Raw genomic sequence first — 27,044 nt, 5'->3', positions numbered from 1 at the left:
CACTTCTTGCTTTTTTTTTTCTTTTGAGATTCAAGATCTGGTCATTTATTTGATACTATTTTTATTTATTTATTTATTTATTTTTTTGAGATGAGGTTTCTCTGTGTAACAGACTGTCCTGGAACTCCCTCTATAGAATAGGCTGGCCTCGAACCCATACAGATCTGCCTGCCTCTACTTCCTGAGTGCTGGGATTAAAGGTCTGCGCCACCACCGCCTGACCATTGCTCTTGAAGACTTATTCTTGACTGGACTCAGACTTCAAAGTAGGAGCTCTCAGTGAGGACAATCTCCATCTCTTAGCAATCTGTTCCCGGCCTTTTTCCTGGCTTTTTTCATTCTCCTGGCCCCAAGTTTAGCATATTCTGTACTCTCCTCGTTTTTCTTAGTGTGCTGTTTCTTCAGAGCGATGTGTTGGCATCCGTGTTGCAGGGCATGTGGAATGCTGAATCTTGGGTGCTTTGGTCCTGAGCTTCTTACTTCATTTAAGGGCTTTCTGACAACATAGTACAGAACATCATCTTCTTTAGAGAAACTGGAAAGCTTTAGGATTCTGCTAACTTTCAGGGCCCCAACTGCTGAGGCACAGTAGAATCTGTCCAGGAATCATCATCGTCATTTCAACCTCAAGCCCTTCTTTTTCAACAGCCAAGTTGAGAACACTCAGCGTGGCATCCACATGCATCCCTGAACAGACTTGAGCTTCCTCTCTCCAGTTCTTGGTCTGTTTCAAGAACGCCCTTTCTCAACAGCAGGTCAATTCTGCCTTGGGTCAAGACATGTTGCTTCCTGGGAAACCCTTGTTTGTCATTCCCACAGTTTGGATGACGTAAGCCCTCCACTCTTTACCCAGAGCATTAGCACCAGTGTGTGTGGCTGTGCGCTTCTCATGGAGAGCACGATGTGTTCATCATCTATTTCAGTGAGTTTCTGACAGCCAGTTATTGGGAAGGGCATACTCAGTTTCATCTCGGCATGGCTGACCACCTAGGAGGCACCACACAAAGAGAGTACTTCTTGCTTCTTTTTATTGTTTCTAACTTTTTTCTTTTGCTTCCTCCCTGCCCCATCTTGCACTCACACAACTACACACACACACACACAGGCACACAAGCACACAGGCACACACACACCTTTACTGAACAGCTGGAAATGTCAAGTCTGCCCAGGTGTGCTCTCTGTACCGCAAGGCCAAGTTCCGTATGCCCCTCGCTGCACTGCAGGTTCCTTCCTTTATCGTTTGAATCTGCAGGATCCAAGATGCTCTTCAGCTGTCAGCCATTAGGGCTTAGGGTCCCTTCGGGGATCATCGTCTCTGACTTTTCCTGTACTTTTTTGCACTTGCCCTGATGCCAAAGAGGTGCTTTCTATTTCCTACCTCTGCTGACAGGGTCTTAGCTCATTTCCAATGATATATTTATGAATGATGGTTAACTATGAGGTTTATTATTATAATTCATTTGGAGGCTCTGTTTTAATGGAAATATTATGTTTTTGCAGGCATGACAATCATGATGGGGACATACTTGGTTATTTCATATCACCCAAAAAGAGCCCACACAAAAGTAAGCCTGCATACACGGTCCTGGGTGACAGCCTCCCTTTGGTTTCTGCGTGGGAGAAGGTGGAGCAGCTTCACTCATCAGAGCCTTGCACAGATGTGAAGAGGTCAGCGGAGAGGACCAGGCCAAAGTCTGGCCTGATCGTCCGAGGCATGATGGCTGGGCCTGTCGCCAGCTCCCCGCAGGTGGGCCTGCCACCCTTTCTGTGTTCTGTAGACCAGGGAGTGAGAGATGGGCTTCAGGCGCTGCTGGCTGAGAAAGGGATGTGTGCAGGGCTTGCTTCTTCCTGGTGGAGTCTCAACAGGCTTCATTGCTTCCCTGCCCTCAGTTTACCTGTCTGAGTTAGTGAAATGGATGTTTTGATCTCATCTCTTCTTACTGCGAGTGAAGATACACATTCCTGGCTTTATCTTTGCATTCCTAGAGTCGGGTAACTCCCCTAGTTTAGAGAATATCATTGCTTACCACTGTGGTTAAAGAAGAGTAGAAATCCTGGTCCTAAAGCTATCATTTTTCCTTCTTTCTTTCTTTCTTTCTTTCTTTCTTTCTTTCTTTCTTTCTTTCTTTCTTTCTTTCTTTCTTTCTTTCTTTCTTTCTTGAAATAGGGTTTCTCTGTAGCTTTGGAGCCTGTTCTGGAACTAGCTTTTGTAGACCAGGCTGGCCTTGAACTCACAGAGATCTGCCACCTGCCTCTGCATCCTGAGTGCTGGGATTAAAGGTGTGAGCCACCAACTCCTGGCTAATTTTTTTTTTCTTTTAGAAAAACTGTAAAAATTTCACTCACTACTTGGTGGTTTTCTTTAAGGAGGGATCATGATCTGATCTCATTAGGTGGAAGGGTACATCAAATGAGAGGACAGCATGAAAGACGTTTTCAAAACAATAAATGGGAAAAAAGCAGCATCACACCCCGTATCAGTAACATGGTGGGGGGCCCGGGCAGGCCTATACTGGTTGTCTGTGGAGGCCACCTCCTCTCTCACTTAGCTGTGTGTCTGTGTCTGGAGGAGTGTGTTGATGCTGACATTTATCTTTTCACTCTTGTGGGGTTAGGACAAAGGAGGGGGGATCCTCTCCCTGCCTCATCCAGTCCTGTGGGACTTTTGGTTGGGAATTTCATTTCTCTTGGCTGAGGTTCTTGTTGAACGGCTATCAGAAATCACCTAGGCATCTCTGGCGTTTCTGTGTTCCTCTGGTCACATGTCTTGGTGTGCTGAGGAAGGAGTGGGAGTCTGGTTCCCTGCGTGGCTCACACCTCACCTGGTGCTGTGTCCCATCCAAGGTATCTTGTCAAAGGAGAAAATTCATAAACTGGACCCTGTCAGAGGAAAGAGGCTAGCAAGGTTGGAGAGAAGTCAGGAGGAAACCTACTATTTGGTAGTGTTGAATTTGGAAAAGATAATTCTTACTGGCAATATGTAAGAAATTTCTCCAAATGTGGAAGGGGGAGTAGCTTAGTCCCAGGGTGGCAAATATTTGGCTTTCAGACATTGGTGCCATCCTCTAATGCCTTTCTCCGATCGGTATTACTAGTCAGTGTTAGTGCTCTCTTTTTCTGTCAGATCTCCCTGGGTGCCTTGAATGGTCACCACCAGTGGAGTGGTGTGGTAGCATTATGAGAGGAACTTATAACTCTTTGGTTTAGTCTGAGGCTCCTGAGGGCTGTCACATGTGTGTGCGGCACATGTGTTTGCTCATGGACCTTTGCAGGGTGGAGTGGTGTGGAGTCCCTTGATGGCTCTGGGAAGTGTGGCTGCACCCCTGGTTGGGTGTTGGCATGAGGATTGTACATTAGAGCTGCCTCAGTGGGGACAGCATGCTACTCTCCCTGCTGGAGACATGGTAAGGGAGGGAGCCTATCTAGGTACACGTTTAGACTTCAGCAGTGGCGCTCAGCCTTTTTAGTATCAGGATCCCTTTATGCATTTAACATTGGAGATTCCTGTAGCTCTTGTTTATAGGGGCTGTATCCATTGACATTTGCTATATTGGAAATTGAAACTTGGGCCTGGAGAGATAACTCAGTGCTTAAATGTGCTTGCTGCTCCTCTAGAGGTGCTGAGTTCAGTTCCCAGCACTCATATTGGGTTGCTCATAACTGCCTGTAACTCCAGCTCCAAAGGATGTGATTCCCTCTTTTGGCCTCAGGTAGCCCAGGCAGACCTCAAACTTGCTATCTAGCTGAGGATGACCTTGAACTTCTGACCTTCCTGCCTCCATTTCCCAATGGCTGGAATTATAAGTGTGTGTCACCACATCTGGCATATGTGGCCCTGGGGTTCAAACCTAGGGCTTCACTTATGCTAGGCAAGTACACCATCAAACCAGGTTATATCCCCATCCCTTAATGTGGAACCTTAAACCACATAAATGTGCTTTTTGTGCTTTATTAGTTCCCACAGGTCAGTCATACGTGTTGAATCTTTTATTCCTGTATGATTAAGTAGCACGATGCACCAGTCATTTGAAATATACCGGTTACTGAGTTATACAGATCTTCTAAATGGGGACATAGCTCATTATATGGAAAACATAAATAAAAAACAACACATTTGTTGATGTGACCACCAAAGATTGCTGGAATTTTAAGTCTCTCCCAGCCCCCAAACTCTTGATGTCAGATTCCCGAAAGTTCTGGTTTCTACCCTGCAGCTTGTATTTTATCATCGAGAACAGGGTATCATTTGTTTCCCTTGGTGTGACAGGCTCAGTTTATTTTCAAGAAATGGCTGCCAAATTCCAAGTCTGAATCCCCGTGGTCTGTCTGCCGTTCCCTGAAAATAACAGCAAGTTCACTTCACTGACAGCTAGATGGTTACGCAGGCTGTAGCCACTCTCCTTCCTGCTGGGCCAGTGGGCCAGTGGGCACATGTGCCTCCCGTTTGGTTGCATGGAGTGCTGAAGACGGGTGCTGTGTGCTCCAGACTGAGAGGGTTAATACTGCTTAAACAAAAGCTCCCGTGGGCCTGTTCTCCAGGTAAATCAGTGCTCTAGTTGTTCCCCAAAGCTTATATTTGTGTAAAAAGCCAGCAGTTTTTCCTACTGGTCCTCTTTCTACCATCTCAGTCAGCTGCCTGCCACTCTGACAAGGTGTCTGAGGATGGATATTACACAGACAGGGTATTTATTTAGTTTTGGAGTCTCAGAGTCTTAAGACTCCTGTGTGCTGCTTGGACTCTGGTGAAGACCTTTTGTCTACATGGCACAGCAGATGCCACCATGGCAGGAGTGTGTGTGGGAGAGGCAGGCTATGTGTATGAAAAGGGACTCAGGGGAGGTGTCAGGCTCTTTTTCAACACACCATTCTGGTAGGAATGTACCCAGTCCCATGAGATCAGTATTGATGCCCTCAAAGGCTGGTGCCTCTATGACCCACTTGCCTTCTGCTGGGCCTGACTATTTCAAGCTTCCTCCATCCTAACACCATCAGCTCCCAGCATATGGACCATGAGGACACACTCAAGTCATATCTAGTTACTTTAAGGTTTGTTTTGAACTCTGGAAAGGGTCTGGGGACCTCTACAGTGAGTGGATCGCACTTTGAGAACCAGTGGTACAGTGGGTGCCAGGGTCCTGTCTCCTACCAAGACGGTTCAGTCCTTTAGTGTGTGCAGGTGAGACTTCATGCCTGTGGGAAGGGTGTGATGGGATCCACCTTAAGGACATTGCTGCAGAGTCCTTTGGTAATTGTTTTTGGGAAGTTAGGTTTCCCTTGTGACTTATGAATCTGGTGAGGTTGCTATGGAAGTTCCTAGGTTTTCTGATAGATGTTTGGCATTTTGGCCACACGTGCCTGTTGCTCAGGAGAAGGGATTGAACACTTGCTGGGCATCCATCAGTTTTTCCTAGTAAGTCATGGGTGGGAATGGTGACCAATGTTCTCATCATTCTATGCAGCTATGCCCTGACCAACTTTGGAGCAGATTTCTGATATCTAGTCATGTCCATGAGGCCAGAAAACTGCAACGTTAGTTCTCCTTATTCTTGCCTAGGGTACTGGTAGCCCCTAAGTTGTTTCTGGAAAGGATTAGAGATCCTGATGTCTGTACTCAGGAAAAGCCCCAAGGTGTACTTTATCTCTCTGCAGCAGTCCGCGTCCATTGCCTCGATGGTTAGTAGAAGGATTCTGCAGCAAATCACCAATAGGAGGTGGATAGTCCACCTGATTCTATTGGATTCCTTCCTTTCAAATAAACAGATGTTGAGTGCTAAGGAGGTATAGGTGGCTAAGCTGGGGTCTCCATGGACGTCAGAGGTGAGGGAAGAACAGCTTTGGCCATTCGTGATCTGCCACCAGGAGAGACAAGGAGTGCGAGTGGCCTGCTGATTGCCATGATTCTGTGGCATGCCTGCTGTGCCGTAGGGCTGTACCCTATCCTATCCATGGTTGTAAGAGGGAAGGGCTACAGGCCCCTCCTCCCTCACCCCATACCTGGGGACCAAATCTTATCATAGTGCATATGCCACATAGCAAATAACTTGATGCGCAAAACCCAACAACTCTGTAGCTAAATATGAGGATGTTAGCTTCTTAAAAACTTGGCGACCACATCCTAATCCTCATTAAAAATGCCAAGCTGTGTTGTGGACAGCGTGTGTTACTGTTGAGGGTGTGGGGGACAGAGAAGTAGAGTAGTTTCCACAGATGACAGCTGTAGGTGAGAACACAAGTAGAAACTCAGGCGATAGGTTTCCTGCCACCGAGGGTGTCCTGGGGGTCTGTGAAGGAAGGCCACTGATGAATGGCATCTTCCTGAATAGGTTAGGGGGAGGAGTTGGTCCCCCCAGGCCTCAGGGGACCTGACAGAAGAGGAGGCAGAAAGAGCGTAAGAGCCAGAGAGGCTGGAGGACACCAAGGAATGAAGGCCTGCTCAACACAGTGCACATATGAGCTCATGGGGACTCAGGCAGCTTACTCAGGGCCTGCCCACGTCTGCACCAGATGGGGTCCTAGAGCTGAGAGGAGATGTGGACAAGGCTCCCATCCCTAAACCTAGCCCTGATGACAATTATTAAGAATCTCACTCTTAAAGGTAGGCCCCATTCATGCCCAGCAGTAGAAGGCCAACTTAAAGCAAACTCAATGGCATCTTTGCAAATTCTTTGTTTTATGTTAAGTCAAAGCATTCTCTCTCTCTCTCTCTCTCTCTCTCTCTGTCTCTCTCTCTGTCTCTCTCTCTGTCTCTCTGTCTCTGTCTCTCTCTGTCTCTCTCTGTCTCTCTCTCTCTCTCTCTCTCTCTCTCTCTCTCTCTCTCTCTTCCCCCCTTACCTTACAGGTCCTTTCCGTATATATTATTTTGTGTTTTGTGGGGTTTCTGTGTGTATGATTGTGTGTATCTCTGCATCTGTGTGCATTTATTGTGCGTCTTCTTTGACTCTCATTGGGTGTTTCGTCCTGTTCCAATTTGTTTGCTTTATTTTCATCCTTTTATTTTATTTTGTTATTATTCCCTAGTGTCTGTGTTTTATAAGGAGAGACAGAAAGGGTTTGAGTCCAGACAGGAGGGAAGGTAGGGAGGAACAGGAAGGAGTAGGGCAAGGGAAAACTGTAATCAGAATATAGTGTATGAAAAAAAAAGCATTTCAATAAAAGAGAAAAAAAGGAAGGAGTTGGGGTGGGAGCAGATCTTGTGGGGAGTGATCATCACAAGGAATAAAGAAAGTATTTTTCCCAGCTTCCTTAGCTGAGGATGCTCTCTGTCTCTTTCCTTACTCCCCCCCCCCCCCCCCCCAACCAGGACTCTTTCCGCAAGCGCTCTCTGAGAAGGTCCTCATCCTTGAACAGGATGCTCCATGCCCCAGAGGAAAGCCAGCAGCCTTCGGAAGCTCTTGTCCACACTCCAGCCTGTCCAGGTCCACAGGAGGTCCGCACTTCCAGCCCTCTGGGCCAGCTGAATGAGCTGCCTGTGGAGAAGCCAAATGCCACTTCCAGCAGCCAAGAGCTGTCCCAGAGAAACAGGCCCAGGCCCAGAAGTGTTTCAGAGGATGGCCCGTCGGGATACAGCCACACAGAAACCAGCACAACACCTTCGAAGCTGTACTTGCCTGATGGGAATTCCAGGATGACCCAGGAGCAGCTGAAAAGAGCGTTCAAGCGGCAGGGCAGCCAGCCTCCATCTCTCAGGTGAGCATCAGTGCCAAGGTCGGGGCTTTCTAAAACCAAACACCACCTGGTACACATGGTCCAGCCTCTCGTGGCTTTCACGGGGCTCTCTTGTCTCTTGTGCTCTCATTGCTAGCCTGTGAGGGAGGTGGGTCAGAGGGTTGTAATCAACCAGGAAGAAAATAAAGCCAGAGGTCATGCCTTCTGATGTTCTAAGGGAGGCCTTCTCTGCCCTTCCCATCACCCAAGCTGTCGATGACCTTAGTTGAGGTTCCCCAGCTCACCTGGCTGGTGTGGCTAAGAGTTCCCTGCATTCAATGATGACCCAGCCCCAGAGCTTCTTGTGGTGATACTTCTATTTCTTTGATCTTGTTTTTACCTCAATTCATTCATAATGAGCCACAGGGGATTTCTGAGGTAATTGATTTTTTGAATATTCAACTAGTCCTGCCTGCACCTGGAATGAGCAAGCCTCTTGATTATAATGGGATTTAATTCATTAATATCTTATTTAGGACTTGAGTGCTTAGATTCATGAAGGAGACTGGCTGGTGGGGTTTTCCTGTTGCCACTCCCTCATTGGATGCTGGCTTCCTTCTCTTCTCTTGAAGAGTGAGCATAAGATTGATGCTTTGTCTTCTTCAGTACGTGGTAGAATTTAGTGGGAAGGATTTCTAAAGGGTATTAAACTATATACTCAATCAAAATACTTTTAATTAGAAACTTTTATTCTTTGTTGGTTTGGCAAAGTTATATTTTTTGAAGACGTTGACAATTTTAGCTGTATTTAGAATATTGGTATTAATCACACAGTTAAAATATGCTTTTTTTTTTTTTTTTACTTTCAAGATCCACAGCGATGTCTCTGCTTCATTCTTGAAATTATCAGTTAGTAGTGGTTAACGTGTCAGTAATCTGTCATTACCGTCTTGCACACTTGAGTGTGTGTGTACATTTGCACCGCAGTAGTCTTGCATATCATATTTTCTAGGAAGCCCTTTGGCTTTATGTTTGGATTTTTCATTAATTTGGGCCCTTTTTAATGATCTCGTTAGTTCTACTTTCTTTTGGTTTGTGACTGTGTTCTAGTTTACTGTTGTGAATCCTTAATGTTTGATTCTCAACTTTCCTCTTGCATGGTGTCTTTGCACATGACCTTCCCTCGCAGTAGGTGTTCTTCCTGGCTGGCGGCAAGTCCGGCCACATTTGGAAAGTTTCCTTGCACTTGTGAGGGAAACCTGTCTTTAAAAACCTCTGCTGCTCCCCCACCCCCACACTTCCAGCTCCTTCTTTGACTTCCAGCAGTTTGGATGCAACACTCCAGTGTGGTTTTCACTGATAATTCTTTTTTGGGTAGATCAACCTTTCTGAAATTGAGGATGGAGACTTTTCATCAGTTTTGAAAAATCATCCTCTGTTGACTCTTTAAATACCATTTTTCTTTCTTTCTGTCTTTCTTTCTTTCTTTCTTTCTTTCTTTCTTTCTTTCTTTCTTTCTTTTCTTTTTTGGTCTGGGACTCTGCTTACACATAGAGTCTTTTCACCGTGTTTATGTGGTGTGGCTTTTTAACCTTCTTTATTTTTTTTCGGTCGTTCTCCCTCTGTACTTCCATCTGGAGATTGTTTCCTTTTGCAGCGAGGTCTCACTGTCCAGGCTAGTTTCAGACTCCTGGCCCTTAGTGTGCTGGGGCTGGGGGAAGACACACCAGCTCAGCCCCCATCTGCCCAGGGTGCTGGGGCTGTAGGAACACACACACCAGCTCAGCCCCCATCTGGATATTTTTTCTTTCTTTTTTTTTTTTCCGAGACAGGGTTTCTCTGTGGCTTTGGAGCCTGTCCTGGAACTAGCTCTTGTAGACCAGGCTGGTCTCGAACTCACAGAGATCCGTCTGCCTCTGCCTCCCGAGTGCTGGGATTAAAGGCGTGCGCCACCACCGCCCGGCTGGATATTTTTTCTTGATCTATTTTTTTGTTCATGTTTCTTCTGTTTTGTCATATCTAACATGCTGTTAAACTTATTAACTTCTTAATTTCTGTTATTTATCTTTACATTTTAGAATTTTTATTCACTTAAAAAACAGGTTTCAGCCAGCCTCTTTAAGATTCTCCTTAAATTCAAGTATTGAATTGATCATGGTTTTACGGTCCCCATCCTGCTGCTGCTGTCTAGTTTTCCATTGAACTTTAGTTCTGTTTTGTGTCCTATTTCCACGCAGTTTTGGTAATATTGACCAGCCTCTAGTCATTGGGCATGAAGAACATTGGCCCCGACTGAGAGAGAATGCCTTAGTGCAGGTATGTAAGTCAGGGAGAAACTTTTGGGAGTTCATTGTCTCCTCCTCCACGTGGGTCCAGGGGGCTGAATTCAGGGGGTCAGTCAGTCTTGACAGGAAGCTGCTTCACCTGCTGAGCCACCAGGCCATCTTATTCAAAGGAGGATTTAGCTTCTTTCAGTGGATGGTAGTCTCTTGTTGCTTCTAGACTTTGCAAAATACCTCCTCTAATTCTGTTATTGTCTACAAACTTTGTTTATCATGCCTCTCTTGAATAACGATCCTTAATTTTGTGTAATCAATCTTTGATGGAGGACTCTTGTTTGGTATATGTCTTTCATTTTCAACTCTTACTAAATTCTTTCTTGAATTTATATTTCAATATTCTGGTGCTTTTTTCTGTTCACGTATGGTCTTCACTTTCCTGTTTATGTGTTTACTTGTCTGTTCCTGCTGGGGTGAAAAAGCACCCCCATTTTGTATTTAGAAAGAGAGCTTTCTCTGAGCTGTCTACTCTGTAATCTGACCTTTCACAGTGACCTGTGATGTTGCCTGTGCTCCTTGCTGAGGTCTTGTTCTGGGGGGGGGTCTCTAGGATCTCCTACTGACATATTTCTTCCCTCCCACTGCCCTTCCATTCTTCTCTCTCTCCTGTCTTTCCTCCATCCTTCTGCCCTTCCATCACCCCCTCTTATCTGTCTGCTGCCTTCTTTCTACCTTGAAGCCACACTTCTGGCTACTGCGACCCTGTATTTCTCACTCTGTGTCTTGCTAGGCCAGTCCTTCTTCCTGGCCGTACTTAGGTCTTCATTCTTTCCACAGGGGTTGTTTCTATAGTACAGCATGTCCACCTCTTCCTGTGGAGGGGACAGCTTGGCCCCTTCTGTAAAGGCCGTGCTCCCCATCATCTGACGCTGTCCCTCTCTTGCTAGTCATGTGTTCATACTTTCCTCTGACTCCACAGCGTTTATCAGTACCAGAGATTCCTGGGTCTCCTTACTTGTCTGTTGTCCGCCTCCTCCACTGCAGGTTATTTTCACAAAGACAGGGACCTCTATGTTCCCTGCCTTTCGGACAGTCGCTGGTGTGCAGAGATACTCCACGAATGGTTGCCTAATGGAACCATCACTGCTGCCAGCATGGTACAGAAGCCAGCAATTCTATGATGTGCACCCATGTTGTGTAAAGCACTGTTGTAAGTGTCCTAGTCATCAGGTCTGTGAGGGGTAAGCAAGCCCCATTGCACAGAGGAGGAAACCCACTCAAAGGCATCAATTTGTCCATATTTCCGCGTCCAGTGAGACCAGAACAGAGTCTGCTGAGCACATGAACGAGTGTGTCGTGTCTGTCCCCAGGACGAATCCTGTGCACAGCCTTCGGATGGCGCTCACTGTCTCCTAGCACCTTTGCTGCTGCCAACCGTCAGAGTCCTCTTCATGCCGAGCCAGTCAGCTTACCTCTAGTTTAATGCAGCATCTTTGTGTGTTCTCCTCCGTTGCCACAGAAACTCTGTACCAGAGAAGGGAAACACATCAAAGCTAGTGGGCGACCCATTCTCGTGTTGTGGTGGTGTGGAGGAGTGGCTCTGGTGTGTGGAGTAAGGGGGACTGGGGTCCTCGCTTCTCACTTGGTTTTCATTCTGCCCTCACCCACTGTCCCTGGCTTGCTCACAACCCCCCTGGGTTTTAGTGCCTCTACTGTTAACTTGTCTGGCTTACACACATTGCTGGCCAGAGAGCCTCACTGCCCTTGTGGGAAGCAGCAGGCATTCGCTGAGTATGTGCTGCTTACACTAAAGCACTTAGGCCCCTTTGGAGGTGTGGTTCTGGAATCTGATGGCCTGGGTTGGCACACCAGCTGTGTCCTTTATAACATCTGCCACCATGATCAGTTATTAAACATTGGGAGATGGTGTGAACTTCATCTTCTAGGAGGAAGAGGTGGGTTAAAATGTTTGCACAAACCCCTGTCCTCCAGTATCAGGCAAGGTGTAACCAGGGGTATTTAATGCGTATTTTAACAGTGCCGACTTCTGTCAGTCAATCAACATCACATCTCTGTGTATGTGTTCTTACCCCCTCTTCCTCCCCCTCTCCTTTTCCTCTTCCGCCTTCTCTCTTTCCTTCTTCCTCTTCATTTTTGGACACCATATTAAACACATCAAATTTTCTCACTTGTTCTTTATAATAATCCATTGAGGCACATATTATTTTTGAAGTTTTTGATGGGGGAGGTTTCTATTACATAGTCACCCCCAAACAAATTAATAAAACAAATTAAAAAATCAAAAGGCAGTGGCAGCAAGAGCTGGTGCCATCTGTGTGACTGCTGAAGTGAGGAAGGGGGGTCAGGAGGTCTGGGGTGCTGGGAGCCCAAGGAGGCAGCCTTCTCCAGTTCCCCGGGCGCTGGGGCCTGTGTCTATGGCCACCTGGTGTGGAGGCTACCCTTGGAAGAACTGCTCACTCCTAGAAGGAAAGGGGTTGGCCCTAGTATGCCCCTTTATCTCTACAAAGTTTAGCCATTAGACAAGTCCCACCTCCTCATCCCCTAAGGAGGCATGAAGGAAAGCAGAAGGCCTCTGAGCCGGGGAGCAGTGAGCTTTCTCCACACCAAGTATCTGTCTACACTCACACAAACCATTGTTAGGAGCAGGGGCGTGGATGGTCTGACGGTGTAGGCAAGTGTGGGCCTGCATCCATTTCCTATTGTAAGCTTAAGAATTGCCAAAATCCTGGGTGCTAACAGCACAGCAACTGACCGACCAGACAGAGGTCAGGGATCCGAGCTGAGTCTCACTAATGCTGAGCTGGGGCAGGACTGGTTGCCTTCTGGAGGCTAAGGGAAAAGTGTCCTTACCCTTTACAGATTCAAATGACTGCTGGTGGTCTCTGGCTGCTAGTCCCTGGCTGCCAGTCCCTGGCTGCTGTTCCCTCCCCCTCAGTCAAAGCTGACAGCATTTGCTCAGTCTGCTATCATCGCTAGCCTTTCTCCTCTGTTGCTGTCTTACAGGCAGGATTCTGTGATGACATGGGGCCCTCCTCGAAAGCCAGGCTGCTCGCCTCACCTGAGGTCATGTGACCAGCACTCAACCACTCCTTTCATTTGCTCTTGCTTCGTAGTCTGACATTAGTGCAGCCTGGGGTTAGCGTGGGAGCGTTTATAGAGGACGAGGTTGTTACTTGCAACCTTTCAGAATTCTGTTTGGCCGGGCGGTGGTGGTGCACGCCTTTAATCCCAGCACTCGGGAGGCAGAGGCAGGCGGATCTCTGAGTTCGAGACCAGCCTGGTCTACAAGAGCTAGTTCCAGGACAGCTCTAGAAACTACAGGGAAACCCTGTCTCGAAAAACAAAAAACAAAAAACAAAAAAAACCCCAGAATTCTGTTTGGTCTCACTACAGTTTTTGAAGATTGTCTTCTGTCCTCAGTCTGTCTGTCTGTACCTTCCAGGAGTTGGCATTTTTCTGTGTTGACCCTTTTTTTTTCTTCCTTCCTTCCTTCTTTCCTTTTTTCTTTCTTTTGTTGAGACAGGGTTTCTCTGTAGCTTTTGAGCCTGTCCTGGAACTAGCTCTTGTAGACCAGGCTGGCCTCGAACACACAGAGATCTGCCTGCCTCTGCCTCCTGAGTGCTGAGGTTAAAGGACTGTGCCACCATTGCCCGGCTGACCTTTTTCTTAAAAAAGAAAATTGGTGCCTTGTATGAACAGGGAAGCAGAAAGCCCTACAGCAATAGCCATTTATGCCCAGGGACCATGGCAGGTTCCTGAGCTCGGGGAGAGGGCTTTACTGTCACCAACATGAGTGGATTTTACTTGGAGAAAAGATTGCATCTTTGGATACAATCTGGAAGTATTAAGGTCTCCATGGAAGAGGAGTTTAATTTATTTGAATTTTTCTGTGAAGTTTTAAATTGGGTATTTAAAAAGGCAGAGTGCAGTAGATTAATCGATGTTCCTTTAGAACCCATTTAACTTCTTGGTGTCACAGGCAGTCAGAGTCAGAAGGTCCTTAGACACTAAGACCAGTATGTAGGGGTGGGAAAGTAAATGGAGGGTCTGCCCAGGCGCATGTAGGGGGCGCTTGACTCTTGGGACATTTCCACATTTGTAGTTAATGCTTCACATGCTCTGTGAGTGTGTGGTTGCCCCCTCCCCAAGCACAGCTGCCATGATCCAGGAATATTGTCCCTCGTGTCCTGTTCTTTGTGAGCTCTCTCCCTGGCTTTTAGGTAGACTTAATTTCATATCCTTATTTTCTGATTACTTTCTGAGAAGAAAGAAACAGGAAAGAGGGTCAGGGAAAGGGTACAACCAGGAGAAGCCAGGGGACGCCTGACTTGAGGGAATTCAAGAAGGAAGACCATGTAAACTTCTGGGAGCAGATAGGAGGAGATCAGCCTTGCAGGGCAGGCAGCATTGAAGGCCAGTGTGGACAGGAGAGGGGAGGAAGCAGAAGCTAGGACTTGCTTGTATGGCTGTGAAGGTCACTGAAAATTCTGTTTTCTTCAGGACATACTGAGCCCTGCAGGCTGGACTGAGGGGTGCTGTGGTCTGGGCTGTTTTGATGGGCCTCCTGAAGCTGATTGCTGGCTTGAGAAGAGACTCAAGATTGTTGGCGTGGAAGGCAAGGGGCCAGTTAGGAGGTATTTGCCGTAGAGGAGAGTGAGCAGTCGGCGGCTTTGTTCAGTCCGGGTGGTGAAGGTGAAGGTGAAGGTGGGAAGCCACGGGAGTGTGGTGGATTTCCCCATGGATTAGATATGCCATGTTAGAGAAGTGGGTGGGGGGCCCTAAGCTTCAGCTCCAGGGAGGCATTGCCTTTTCTGAAACAAGGAAGACGAACTGAAACGAGCTTGAGTCGGGACATCATCCACCATCTAAATGCCCAGGTCAGCAAGTGTCCTTCCAGGTGGCTTCCTGAGGGTCAGAGACGGGTCACTAACACGTGCCATGAGTTGTCCTGTGGCTCTTACTTCAGATGCTGTTGCTGTTGTGACAGGGTGAGGTGGTGAGTAACCATGGCAGGGGACAGACTCAGCAAGGGTATCAGGTCTTAGTCTGATCCCATAGAGAGATGTAGAGCATGAACTCTGCCTCAGTTGGTCCTACTTACAAGAAGCAAGGGACGAGCTTTTGGAATTTGTGTCAGTCATGACAATAGGCTCCCCATCTTAGGGTGGACTGGGCAGTGCGCAGCCTCCTTGGTGAATCTGAGGAAGAATGATTCTCCCAAAGAGGATCTGTAGTACTTGGAGGTTGGCGGGTTCCGTAGATGGGATGGGTGTAGAGGACTTTGGCTTCATAGAAAGCAACCACTCTAGCCAAGGAGTGACTGGGAGTTTGGTCCCCAGACCCGGAACAGGTTGGCCTGTCTTGCTCTGCTGGAGGCCTTTGAGGGTCGAAACAGCTCCTTCAGACACCTCAGCCCCACTGCCCTGCCTTTGTCCAGGCCAGCGGTTGGTCCAGGAGACTTCGTTCCTGTGACTAGGGTAGATCTTTCAGGCTCTACAGAGTGGCCACTAGGTGGCAGCATAGCCCTGACCATCTTTGGGACTTCTGGTTATCCACTTGTATCTAGTTAGCAGTACGCATTAAGTACTCTTTCTCTCCTTCACCACTATTCTCTCAATTCCAAGACCCCCTCCACAGTTCCTCGTGGGCACCCCCAGATTGGGAACCGAGGCTGCAGACCTACAGATCCCGTCCGCATCCTGAGATGGAGGGACTTCTGCCAGCTGAGGCTTGGCGGACTCTTAGGGGAGGATGTGGCCTTTGTGGTTTATCGACTGTTGCCCACACCCAAGCATCCCGAGTCTGACAACAAGCGTACCACATGGGATGAGTAGTGGGTTGAATTTCCTTCTGGATTTGTCTCTGCATTTTCTGGACTCAGTGTAAGACCCTGGGGACTCAAACTTGGGTGTTCTTTGAGACCTATACAGCACCCAGATGCCCTTCTGGCCCTCCCACTGGACCAGAATCGCTGTTGGAGCTCAGCTTCTCTCCGTAGCTCTGGAGATCTGTCTTCTGTGTCCACTACCCTCCCACCCCCTGCCAGGTCTCTTTCTGGGCCACGCCTGACCTTGTGTATGTGCTGTTCCTAGCCCACCGCTATTTCTTTGTCCTGCCAACATTGCCCTCTCCACAGTAGGCACTGGCAGTCAAATGCTGAGTGGCTGTAATGCATACCACAGGCCCCACTCTGTCTCCAGAAAGAGGATGGCATCTCTGAAGCCCCCAGGTACAGTGCCAGGGCTCCCATGTCATTGATCTTGTGCATCCTTCAGGGCAAAGAGGCTTTCCATGATGCAAATTTCTTTTAAGACCAAAAAAGTGTGCTAAAAGTCAATTCCCATGTGTCTCCTCTTATTGCCCAACTTGGGGTCCTGAGTCCTCCTCTGAGGTTGCTAGCTCTGTGTGGTCTTGAGTCCTGGTGTGCAGAGCAGGAAGATGTCCCCCGTAGATGAAGTGACTGCGCTTGGATTGAAGGAGGCTTTGAGCTCAGAGAGAATCTGAAGATACTTGTGGGAGAGCAGGGCTGGTTGTTCAGTCTCTCTTTCCTCTGCTTTTTCTGATTCTGAGACTCCAATCTGCTGATCTCCCAGCTAGCTTCCCACAGGTCTCCAGCTACCAGAACCCCAGTAGAGGTCCACATAGAGACAGGGCTAAGCCTGCCTTCATATTCATGGAACCAGGGTAAGGGTGAGGCAAATAAAGCATCTAAGATGCAGAACTTGAGGAGGCTGTTACTCTCGAGGCTGTTGGATGACAACAAGGTTGGCACCGGGAAGGTATGACCCTTGGAATTTTGTACTTTAGTTTTTTTGCTTCTCTAACCACCAGTGGCCTGGCTGAATGAATCTGGATACTTCTCTTTGGTTCTCTCAGTGTTAGAGCAACCTGTAATATATATTGAACAATAATTTGCTAGTTCATCTTCACTTTGAAATTTTTGGGGACTAGAATGGGGCATTATTTTGTAATCTTTCCCCATTTCTATTTTTGAGCATGGCAATAATAAACTTTGAGCACTCGGGAGGCAGAGGCAGGTGGATCTCTCTGAGTTCAAGGCCAGCCTGGTCTACAAGAGCTAGTTTCAGGACAGGCTCCAAAATTACTGAGAAACCCTGTCTCGAAAAACAAAAACAAAACAAGACAAAACAAAACAAAAAAAAAAAACAAAAAAAAAAACAGAGAGAGAGAACCTCTGATAGAATTGAAGCAATTCAAACTTTCTGTAGTTTTCTTATTGATGTTCATTAATTCATGCATTTATTTCTTCTCATGCATTCATTTTTACCAATTAACCATCCAGGTAACTAATAAATGCAATCTAAACAACCCAGATAACTAACTAGCCCAACCAACCAACCCAACTAACCTGACTAACCAACCAGACTGGACTACCAGTCCAATCAGACCGACCAATCCAACTGAGTTCCTGCTGTTCGTCACCTCCTTCTGGGCACCTTTTTGATTACTTTCCTGCCGCTGGGCTTGGGCCCACCTCTTCACAGCTCTCACGCACACACCACACTAGGGAGAGTTGATAGACTGACTGTCTTGTTCCTCCTGTTGCCTGAGCGTGGGAGCGAAGGGTCTGGAACCTTACCTCCTCTGTACTTTTCAGAACTGTTCCAATAAGTAACAGGGAAGGCTAGTTGTTGGCTTTGCTGGGAGATTCTCTGTCTCTCTCTGTCTCTCTGTCTCTCTCTCTCTCTCTCTCTCTGTGTGTGTGTGTGTGTGTGTGTGTGTGTGTGTGTATGGTGTATCTGTGTGTGTAGTGTGAGGTCTTCCCCTCAGAGCAGAAGTGGGGCATCCCACACAGGATCTCTCTCCGGGCCGAGGGATGGTGGTGGTTGAAGTACCGTAGGACTTAGAGATGGTTTCATGCATTAGGGCTGGGCTGTCTTGAAGACTGAGTGGGCTCAGTGAAGGGTCTCTTGTAGTGCCCGGAACATATTCATTGCTTTTCATTGTCCTCCAAACCTAATTTTTTGGGGGAATAAGTTGGCTGGACTGCCTGGGATCTCAAGGATCTCAATCCTAACTCTGAAGGCAGCTGTCCTGTTCCTCCTTAGCTCTCCTCCCTAGGCCTGCATCCAGCTCTGCTGTCTGATCCAGCTCTGCTGTCTGTCAGCAGTTCTGACGTATGGTGGGTCACAGAGAAAAATGGAAGCCCATGTGCTTATAGCCCCTCTAAGACTGGGATTTAAACAAAAGACCAACCTCCATCTTCCTCTGAGTCTTCCTGAGGAGGGATGCTTAGGGGCTGGGGTGGAGAGAACTTGAGTCAATGCCATTCCGTCCTTTCCTCCCAACTCCCTGGCTGACTTCCCCAAATAGCAGCCGAGTGACAGAATTCCGCTGTGCCACCCTCTTGGGGATGACACTCCCACCTTTAAGATATGGCCTTTGAAGCTGGGTTCATCAAACCAAAGTGACGGCTGCCAGGACAGCTTCCTGAACAGTCAGATTCCATGTGTGCACCTCATTCCAGAAAAGTCTACTTTGTTTTCTCTGTTCATTCCACAAGAAGTTACTAAAGCCACGGGATTTCTTTCATTTCCTGTTGAAGACAGTCTTGGAGCCATGGGTCCCTTAGAAGCAGAGCCTTTTCCTGACAGAGTAAACAGTTTTTTATCTCAATCTAAATACGTGATAGTTAGTTTTGTTCAGTTCGGCAGAGTTTTTGCAGAGTGCCTGTTGCTGTTCAAGTGGTTTGGGGAGAGTGTGCTGAAGAGGGTTCTTACCTCTGAAGGCCGAGACACCCATACCCCAGATGTTCCACAGGACTGAGGATGTTCCAAGAGGACAAGTAAAAAGAACAGCCAAAGGCTGTGCAGAGAGTCTGGGTTGTGTCAAGGATAATGAAGCTGTGACATTATTGGGCACTCATTTATCTAACAGGCCCTATTAATTGTAAGAGATGTAAATGAAGTACCTTATTTATAACAACACTTAGAGGGCTATTGGATTCATTTTACAGGCGGGAGACCGAGTGCAGAATGGCCGAGCAGTGTGGGCCTCTGCTGTAGTTAGGGTTACTGTTGCTGTGATGAAACACCATGACCAAAGGCACTTGGGGAGGAAGGTTTTATTGGCATATACTTCCACATCATAGTCCATCACTAAAGGAAGTCAGGACGGCAGCTCACTGGATGCAGAGGCTGATGCAGAGGCCACAGAGAGGGTGCTGCTTACTGGCTTGCTCCTTCTGGCTTCCTCAACCTGCTTTCTCACAGAACCCAGAGGTGGTACCACCCACAATGGCTGGGCCCTTTCCCATCAATCACTAGTTAAGAAAATGCCCCACAGGCTGACCTACAGCCTAATCTCATGGAGGCATTTTCTGTTACGCTCTCTCCTCTCCAATGACTCTAGCTTGTGTCAAGTTGACTTAAAACTAGCCAGCATGGCTTCCTTCCTCACTGTCTCCATGCCAGGCTAAGGAAGAAGGCTTTCTGAGGAGCTGGCACTGCAAGGGTTTCCAGAGAGTGGGCGATTCCATGCTGAGGAGATGGTATCAACAGAAGAAAGGGGCAGTGGTTTTAGCTAGGACACAGGGTGTGTGGGACCAGGAGGGGAGGGGACTGGTGGACTGGCTGGATGACTTGAGAGCTAGACTGTCCTTTCTAGAAAACAAAGAAATAAATCCCAATAGTTTAGGTGCTCTGATGGTATCTTAAATCAATGATTGTTAGTTATATAGATATATGGAGTACAGTGTGGTAATTTGACACGTGTATATTGTGAAATGACTAAATCAAGATAGCATTTCTGGCCAGGCAGTGGTGGTGCAGGCCTTTAATCTCAGCACTCAGGAAGCAGAGGCAGGCAGATCTTTGAGTTCAAGGCCAGCCTGGTGTATAGAGCGAGTTCTAGGATAGCCAGGGCTACACAGAGACTGTCCTGAACCTTCCTGCCCCCAAAGATACTATTTCTGCGTCCTTAAACTTTAAACACCTTTTGATTAGTGCATAATAAATATTGTTGGGTACAGTATGATATCTTGATGCATACATGTACTGACTAAATACAAGTACTAATCAAATTGGCATGTCTACCTCTTCAACCTTTATGTGTGGAGACTTGGATTGTTTACCAGGTAGAGCCATGCTAAAGGAAGCCTAGTCCAGTGTAGGCCTGAACAAAGTGGCAGAGAGGCAAGGAGCTGAGTTCCAGAGAGAAGAAACGTGAGGGTGTGGGATGCAAGGAAGGTTGTGAGCCTGGAGGCTGAGGGCTGCGAGGATGCAGGGCTGTGTGGACCAGGAAGAAGATGGGTGTTTCTGGACACTTACAGGGGAGCTTTTGTTCCCATATTTCAAGTCAAGCAGAATATAGATCCTGTACAAAGTCTGCCAAGAGGCTTGGGGAGAGAGGCTCATTAGATCATTTGGGTGGTGCTGGCTTAGCTCTGGCTGGCAAAATGCCTGCAAGGTGGACATTGCCAAGAGTGACTGATAAAGGCATCAAGGCCAGAATCTTGCAGCAGGAGACCCACATGCTTGGCATGGGGCAAGAGAAAGGAGTGGTCAGCACAGAAAGGAGACTGGGGAGCCTGATTCAGTCCCGGTGAGGCAGAAATGGTCTCCAGGAGGCAGTGACTGGTGGCTTAGGGAAGGTGGTATGATGCCCATCTAGTGGCAGGTTGGAATGGCGGGACTCATTGGTGGCTCTGGGGAGAGTGCTCTGGGTAGCAGTCTGGGGTAGAAGGTGGGTTACATGGCACTGAGGAACAGGAGGGGTAAGGACACCCAGAGAACTGGAAGTCCCACCAGAGGACCTTCAACAGTAAGAGAAGCCTAGGGTGTGGGTGGCGGTTGGGGCTTGTGGGTAATTAAGGGATGGTGGAGTGTTTGCAAGTCGGGTAAGATGGGGCATACTTGCAAACCAAGGCCTGGGTTCCAGCTGCAGAGAGTAGAAATACATCATCCGCAAGGCCTGGAGGAGTGTGCGTGTGTGCTAGGGTTGGGTCTGCCAGGGAGACAGTTCCTACAATTCATTTTCTGCCATGTTCCATGATGATAATTGATTTCTGTCATGATGGCCCCGGCGGGCATTGCAAGTCTCCAAAGTGCCTTTTAAGTCCCCCGTGAAAGGGCTGATTCTACTCAGCAGAGCCTGTGAGCCACTGGCTTTCAATCTAGCTGAGCTTTGGAACATCCAGTTATGGTGGACTGCCACTTGGGAAGCCACATTTGATACTGTTGCAGGATCTTGAAGCCCAGCTCACCATCTTAGTGACTCCCAGCATAGCAAGGCAGAAAGGCTTTGGATTTAGAGTTGAGCAGATTTGAATACAGGCCAGCTCTGCCACATACTAACAGGGTGACTTTAGGCAGTCTTGTCTCTTCTTTGTAGAGGAGTTTATTTCTCTAAAGTGGTATAATACTTACCTTTGTAGGATTGTTTTGTTGTTATAAAGAAATAAAGTAATGTACATAAAGCATGCATTCCACAACAGTTACTTTAAAAATAATCTTCCCATTCCATTTGGTTAGGTAAAAACGCTTTGTTGTTTTTAAAGAAATTATTTATTTATTTCTATTTTATGCATGTGAGGATTTTGCCTGCATGTATGTTTGTGCACTACATGAGTGCCCGGTGCATCTGGAGTTCAGAGAGGGTGCTAGATGCCTTGAACCTGGAGTTTCAGACTGTTCTGAGCTGCCATGGAGGTACTGGGAAGCGACTGTGGTCCTCTGCAGCTGGTCTTAGCTGCATCATTTCAACCCCTGCTGATTGTTTTTAGATGGGCGTATTCCTGAATAGATGGGAATTTTCTGAGAGGGATAACAAGTAAGGTTGGCATCAGATTATACAAGATTGTGATGGCTAATGAGAGATGTTCAGAGTCCCAGTGAGGACTGTGGGCAAGGGTGGTGATATCCTATATTCCTGGATCTCTGTATTCTCAGCAAGTCTCTCCTGATGAGTCAGGTTAGTAGCTCCTCTGGTGCATTTGTGGATGAATGGTATTGCTAAAATTCCTTCCCAAGGGTTGTCATGAGCAATGTCTATCCCACCTCCTAAGGTCCCAATGAGAGGTGGAGGCATGATTCCTCCAAAGTTCACTTCGGGAAACCAAAGAGTTTATTGGGCTTTCTTATAGGGTATAGGTGAGGGTTGCTTCTGGGGTGTAGGTGCTCTTCTCCCCCAAAAGCTGCATCTGGGAAGTCTTTACCCAACAGGGATGAGGGGTTATCTCTACATGCAAAGATGGAACCCCGACTCTGGTCTTCAGAGCCTGTGTGTACTCTAGCCCTGCCCTCAGGCCTCCTCCTTACAAAAGGTGGTAGGGAGCACTGGGTACCCCACCCCATGAAGGAGAGTAAGCAGTCAACAAGCCCACCTGGGGTGATCTTTTGTAAGAGGGCACAGATGAACTCTCCAAGATGTGGCTGCTTGGTTGGATGACCATTACGCATGACAGTGGACTTGCTTTGTGGTGAAGGTTTTCCTCCCTTTGCTGTGAAGATCAAGGGGGAAGGGGTCCCTCCACTTGACAGCTCTGGAGGATGGTACAGGTGTGACTGTTCACTTCTCTCCTGGACTATGGACTGGCACACTAGCTGCCCCTACTGGACCAACATGACTGTGATCCTCCATCTCCCTTCTGTTGCCTCCTTAGGCAAATGCGAAGACTCTGGGAGGAGGAGCATTCTTATAAGTGACAGTGTGGCTCTCTGTGGACCCAGGGTCACTTTGTTTAGATTCGTTCTTTCCACATAACATTTCTTTGGGGTGAAAAGAGAGAAGGCCACCGAGTACCCCAGGAGCGTCACCTAATGGGAGCCAGGCCCAGCCCTCTGCCCCTACAAGAGATCTAGAGACAAGGTCGTTATTTTGCACCCCCTTCCAGGAAGCAGCGTAGAAGCTGTTGTATGGAGGGCATATGATAGCTGTCCAGGGGCCAGCCCTAAATCTGTCAAGGAAATCTGCCCACACCATAGACTGGCCCAAAGTCACCCCTGTGCCCTACCAAAACTTCCCAATAAGTCTCAAGTCACTTTTCATCCTAGATGTGACCAATTAGCCACCCTTAAAAGCTCAAGGAGCAAATTAAATGAAGAAAAGTTGAACATATCCCATTTTAGATCCAAACAAAAGCATGGCTAGCTCATTTACTGTTCAGTGAAGACATTACAACTGCTTTATTATTCTTCTTTTTGAAGAAAATGACTCCAAAGGGAACGGGTCCTAAATGTGGGAGTTTGGGAGTACTTAGGCAATGATCCTGGGTTTGAAGTGTCGTCATATAAATGAGTCACCTAGACTTCTCAGGATGAGTGTTGATGTTTTAGGAGAGGCAGGCTGAAGTACTCAGCTGTGGTGTGGCATGACATCGCAACTTACTTTCAAATGGTTCAGCAAAGCAACTCCCTTGCCCCCTCCAAGAGAATGTATGTATCTACATGCACGCATTGAAAGAAACCATGGCAAATGTGACTTGACATCATAAGTGTGTGTTGCATTCTCTCACTTGCGCATCTGTGTGTTTTGTTTTGTTTTGTTTTGTTTTCAGTGAAGGTAAATTTAAAGCACATGGAACAGGTAGGGAAAATCGAGTGGCAGATGAGATGTATTTCTTACTACTGAGAAAAAACCGAGGTCAGAGTGTGTGTCATTAAATGTTGAAATCTGGGTGAGGTGATGGCGTAAAATGGGCTCACCAAGAAATTGAGGGCACATGCTGGTGTGACTGCTGATTGGGATATGTATAGCAACCCCGTGCCACATGGGGATGACTCCTAGGAGCCGTGCCTGTCACAGAACTGGCAGCTTGCACCAGTTGCCCAGCCGGCAGCCCGCCTCAGTGGTGTCCTTCTGGTCACTGGGGAGCTGGCTTCTGCCCCTCCGTCATTTTCATCACCTCCGTTCATCCTGCAAGGCCCAGAACCTGTTTCTGACCCCCTGGCTGTTTGCTTGAAACCCTGACCCTTTGATTAGACATACCTCATGGAGTTCAACATGACATTTCCACCAGCAGACTGCTTGGCGTAGTTCTAGCTGCTTCAAAAAGATTCATATTTATTCTGGAAAGAGCTCCAGATACCATTGGTCAAAGCTCTTCCTGCCGGCTGAGTTACTGGGGCTTTTTCTTGCCTACAGGATTGGGGGGCTGCAGTCTAGTCTGTGCCTCTGGACAGTGGCCCGCTGTGGGAGGTATGATGGCATGAGGATGAAGCCAGGGGAGCAAGGGCTTGGGATTTGGGAGATACGGGTCTGTCTCATTAGATTCAGATCCTTAGAATCCAGTAAAGCAAGGGGCTTCATTCTACTATGACAGAAGTTTGTAATTTTTGCTTAATGTGTGTGTGTGTGTGTGTGTGTGTGTGTGTGTGTGTGTGTGTGTGTGTGTGTTTGAGACAGGCTCTCACTGTGTAGCTCTGGCTGTCCTGTAAACCAGGCTGGCCTTGAATTCATAGATATCTGCCTGCCTCTGCCTCCCAAGTGCCAGGATTTTAAGTGTGTACTCCCCTCCCCTGAGGCTTTAGCAGAAGTTTCACTGTTTAAGGTGAAAAAAGATTATGTTGCTTACATCCCTGCCCTCTTGTAAGCTCCCACGAAATACTGTACCATTTAGGGTCCAGAAGGGAAATGTGCCCTGTGCCAAAATTCTCAAGTCCCCACCTTCTGACTTCTTAAGGCAGTTTGTGCTCTGCAGCTTTGGGACTCGGAGGAGAAAGCCTCAGCACTGACGCCCACTCCCCAGACCAACCTTGGATACGTGGATTCTCAGCCGCGCCCCAATTTCTCAGGGAATACCTCGCCCCTCAGGATTCCCACACATGAGCTGTTCAACAGCGGGGGGCCCTCTCCTTAGAGACTGGGGGAGCAGAGAGAGAGAGGGGAGCATTAATTTGGAGTCAGGAATATTCGCACCTCATTTCTGGTGAAAATAGCTGCCAGGAGAGGCACAGGAGGCAGCTTCGCTGGCTCAGGGACTCATCTAATTTTAGTCCAGGGTGAGCTGGTTCTAAGTCGGGGCTGGCTTACTCATGAAATTCCACAGCTCTCTGGTTTATGTGTGTTAAGTAGTATACTGCCCAGTCTTACAAGGCTAATGAACTTGAGGCAATGTCATCCTCTCCTTCTTCTAAGAAATATCCAGAAAACAGTCTGTCCTCTGTGCTGTAAGACTGGGTCAAAATTTCCTGGAGAAACTTTTCCCATACTGGGCAGTGTGGGATGGAAGGGAGAGGAACTAAAGGAGCGGTTTTGGTGTGTCTATTCTCCGTCCAAACTGAGGCTTCCCAGGGCCTGTGTGCCTGAGGAGACCTCTGGTCATCCACCTGCGACAACGGGTCATGGGCTCCAGGGATTGAAGGATTAGTAGAAAAATTAATTAAAAAGATACCGGAGTCAGGTCTTGTGGGGAAGGTTTGTAATTCCAGCTACTTGAGAGTCATGTTCACAGTCCAAGATCAGTCAGAACAATATAGTGAGACCCTGTCTCACAAAAGGGGGTAAGGGTAGGGGCGGAGCAGGCCTGAAGGTGTAGCCCTGTGACAAAACTTTTGCCTAGCATGCCTGAGGTTACAGTTTCAGTCCTCACTACCGTGAACAAATCCTGGACCCAGGTCAGTTTTAGAGAGAGGTTCAGAATTTAAGGGCTGAGACTTGCTCATGTCTGTTTGGGTGGCCCCTAAAGTTCTTTCTTATTTTTTTCCTAATTGTTCAGCCCAGCTTTATACATGCTGGGCATTCTCTGTCACTGAACTTGGTAAATGCTTTTGTTCATGCTGGGTAGATTCTTGACCACTGAGCTCCCCTGTGACCCTTGGAAATTTTGTGGATGTGTTTGTGTGTACATGTGTGCTCGTGTGTGTGGAAGTCAGGGGCCAACATGAGAGGCTTTTTTTTATTTGCTCTTGACCTTATTTCTTGAAACATGTTCTCTCACTGGATCTAGAGCTTGTCAGTTTGGCTAGAGGACTGGGTCTGCTTCTTTAGCTCTGGGATTGCAGGTGTGGGCTCTATGCTGAGCCCTTTCTTTGGCTCCTGGGGATTGAACTCATGTATTCATGGTTGTATGAAAAGCACTTTACCAATGGAGAAACCTCCTTGTCCCCCTAATAAATACATCAGAATAAATAAAAATACTTTTAAAAATTTTATCCAGATGTATTCATTCTGCTGCTTTGGCACACCTTGACCTTGTGATCTTCCTACCTCAGCCTACGGAGTGCTGAGATTACAGTTTTGATCATTAGGCCTAGCTGGGTGGCCTTTAAGAGAAAGAAAAGAAATTTTGTGAATTTTCTAAAAATAACAAATGGCATGTATACATTTGAAGACCCTTTGTGAAGGGGGACTCCTGGAGATGTGTGAACTTAATGATAAAATAGACCATTTGGGTCATTATGATTTTTGGATGAAATTAATGCCCTTCCATACTGTTGCGATGGACAGCCATCTTGAGGTGAAGGGTCCATCTATCAAGCAGCAAGGCTCTGTGAAACACTTTACTGTAGGGTTTCCCCTTTCCTCTGTGTCACCACGGGCCTAGGAGTTGGGGGACGAGTTGGTGGGGGACAGTTGGAGTCTGAGCCCCAGTGTCCTCATTTGTAAAAACAAGGCCGGGAATCCCTGTGTTTCGCACAGGACTTAAGAGAATTAAGCTTGAGAATTGCTCAAGGGATCCTGGGAAAGCGGACAGTGGCTATCACGAGGGCAAAGCTGACATGTTGAACACAGACTGTCACAGGAAGGGAGACCAGGTCAGGGGAAAGATCTGAAGGCTACTTGGCAAAACAAGTGTCGTTGAACAAGAATGCCTTTGCGTTCTCATTTGTCTCCATCCGAATGGCTGTTCAGTTCACACCTGCCCCCACAGGTCTTTACTGAGTGTGGCTGGCCGGGGATGTTCTGTGTGTTCAGAATGAAAGTATGCCAACCTAGAAGTTGTTTTACACTGTTTTTGGCATACTTAACCAAACAGAACTAAGTTGATTGAATGATTGATGGGACCCGGGGAAAGTAGGCCTTTCTCTTTGGCATGGCTCCCTTCCCTGGATGTGTTTGCTGGCCTTTATTGCGTCAGTAAGGGTAGGACTGCTGCCCCAAAGTAGCTTCTTTTCATAGCCAGGCAAACGTCTTCACACA

At 47.5% G+C, this 27,044-nt stretch overlaps 1 protein-coding gene across 4 annotated transcripts in view; it reads left to right on the top strand.

The window, feature by feature from the left end:
• Positions 1–27,044, top strand: part of Mindy4 (MINDY lysine 48 deubiquitinase 4) — a 114,641-nt gene that overhangs the window by 14,934 nt on the left and 72,663 nt on the right. For all 4 annotated transcript variants that reach the window (XM_038318500.1, XM_038318498.1, XM_038318499.1 and 1 more), the window contains 2 exons: positions 1,501–1,747; positions 7,301–7,686. In XM_038318500.1, the coding sequence (XP_038174428.1) occupies positions 1,501–1,747; positions 7,301–7,686 (633 nt within the window). The remainder of the gene's footprint in view (positions 1–1,500; positions 1,748–7,300; positions 7,687–27,044) is intronic.

This window comes from Arvicola amphibius, chromosome 2, assembly GCF_903992535.2.
Source record: "Arvicola amphibius chromosome 2, mArvAmp1.2, whole genome shotgun sequence".
In the NCBI taxonomy this organism is placed as follows: domain Eukaryota; kingdom Metazoa; phylum Chordata; class Mammalia; order Rodentia; family Cricetidae; genus Arvicola; species Arvicola amphibius.
This window is presented reverse-complemented; position numbering and strand designations above follow the sequence as displayed.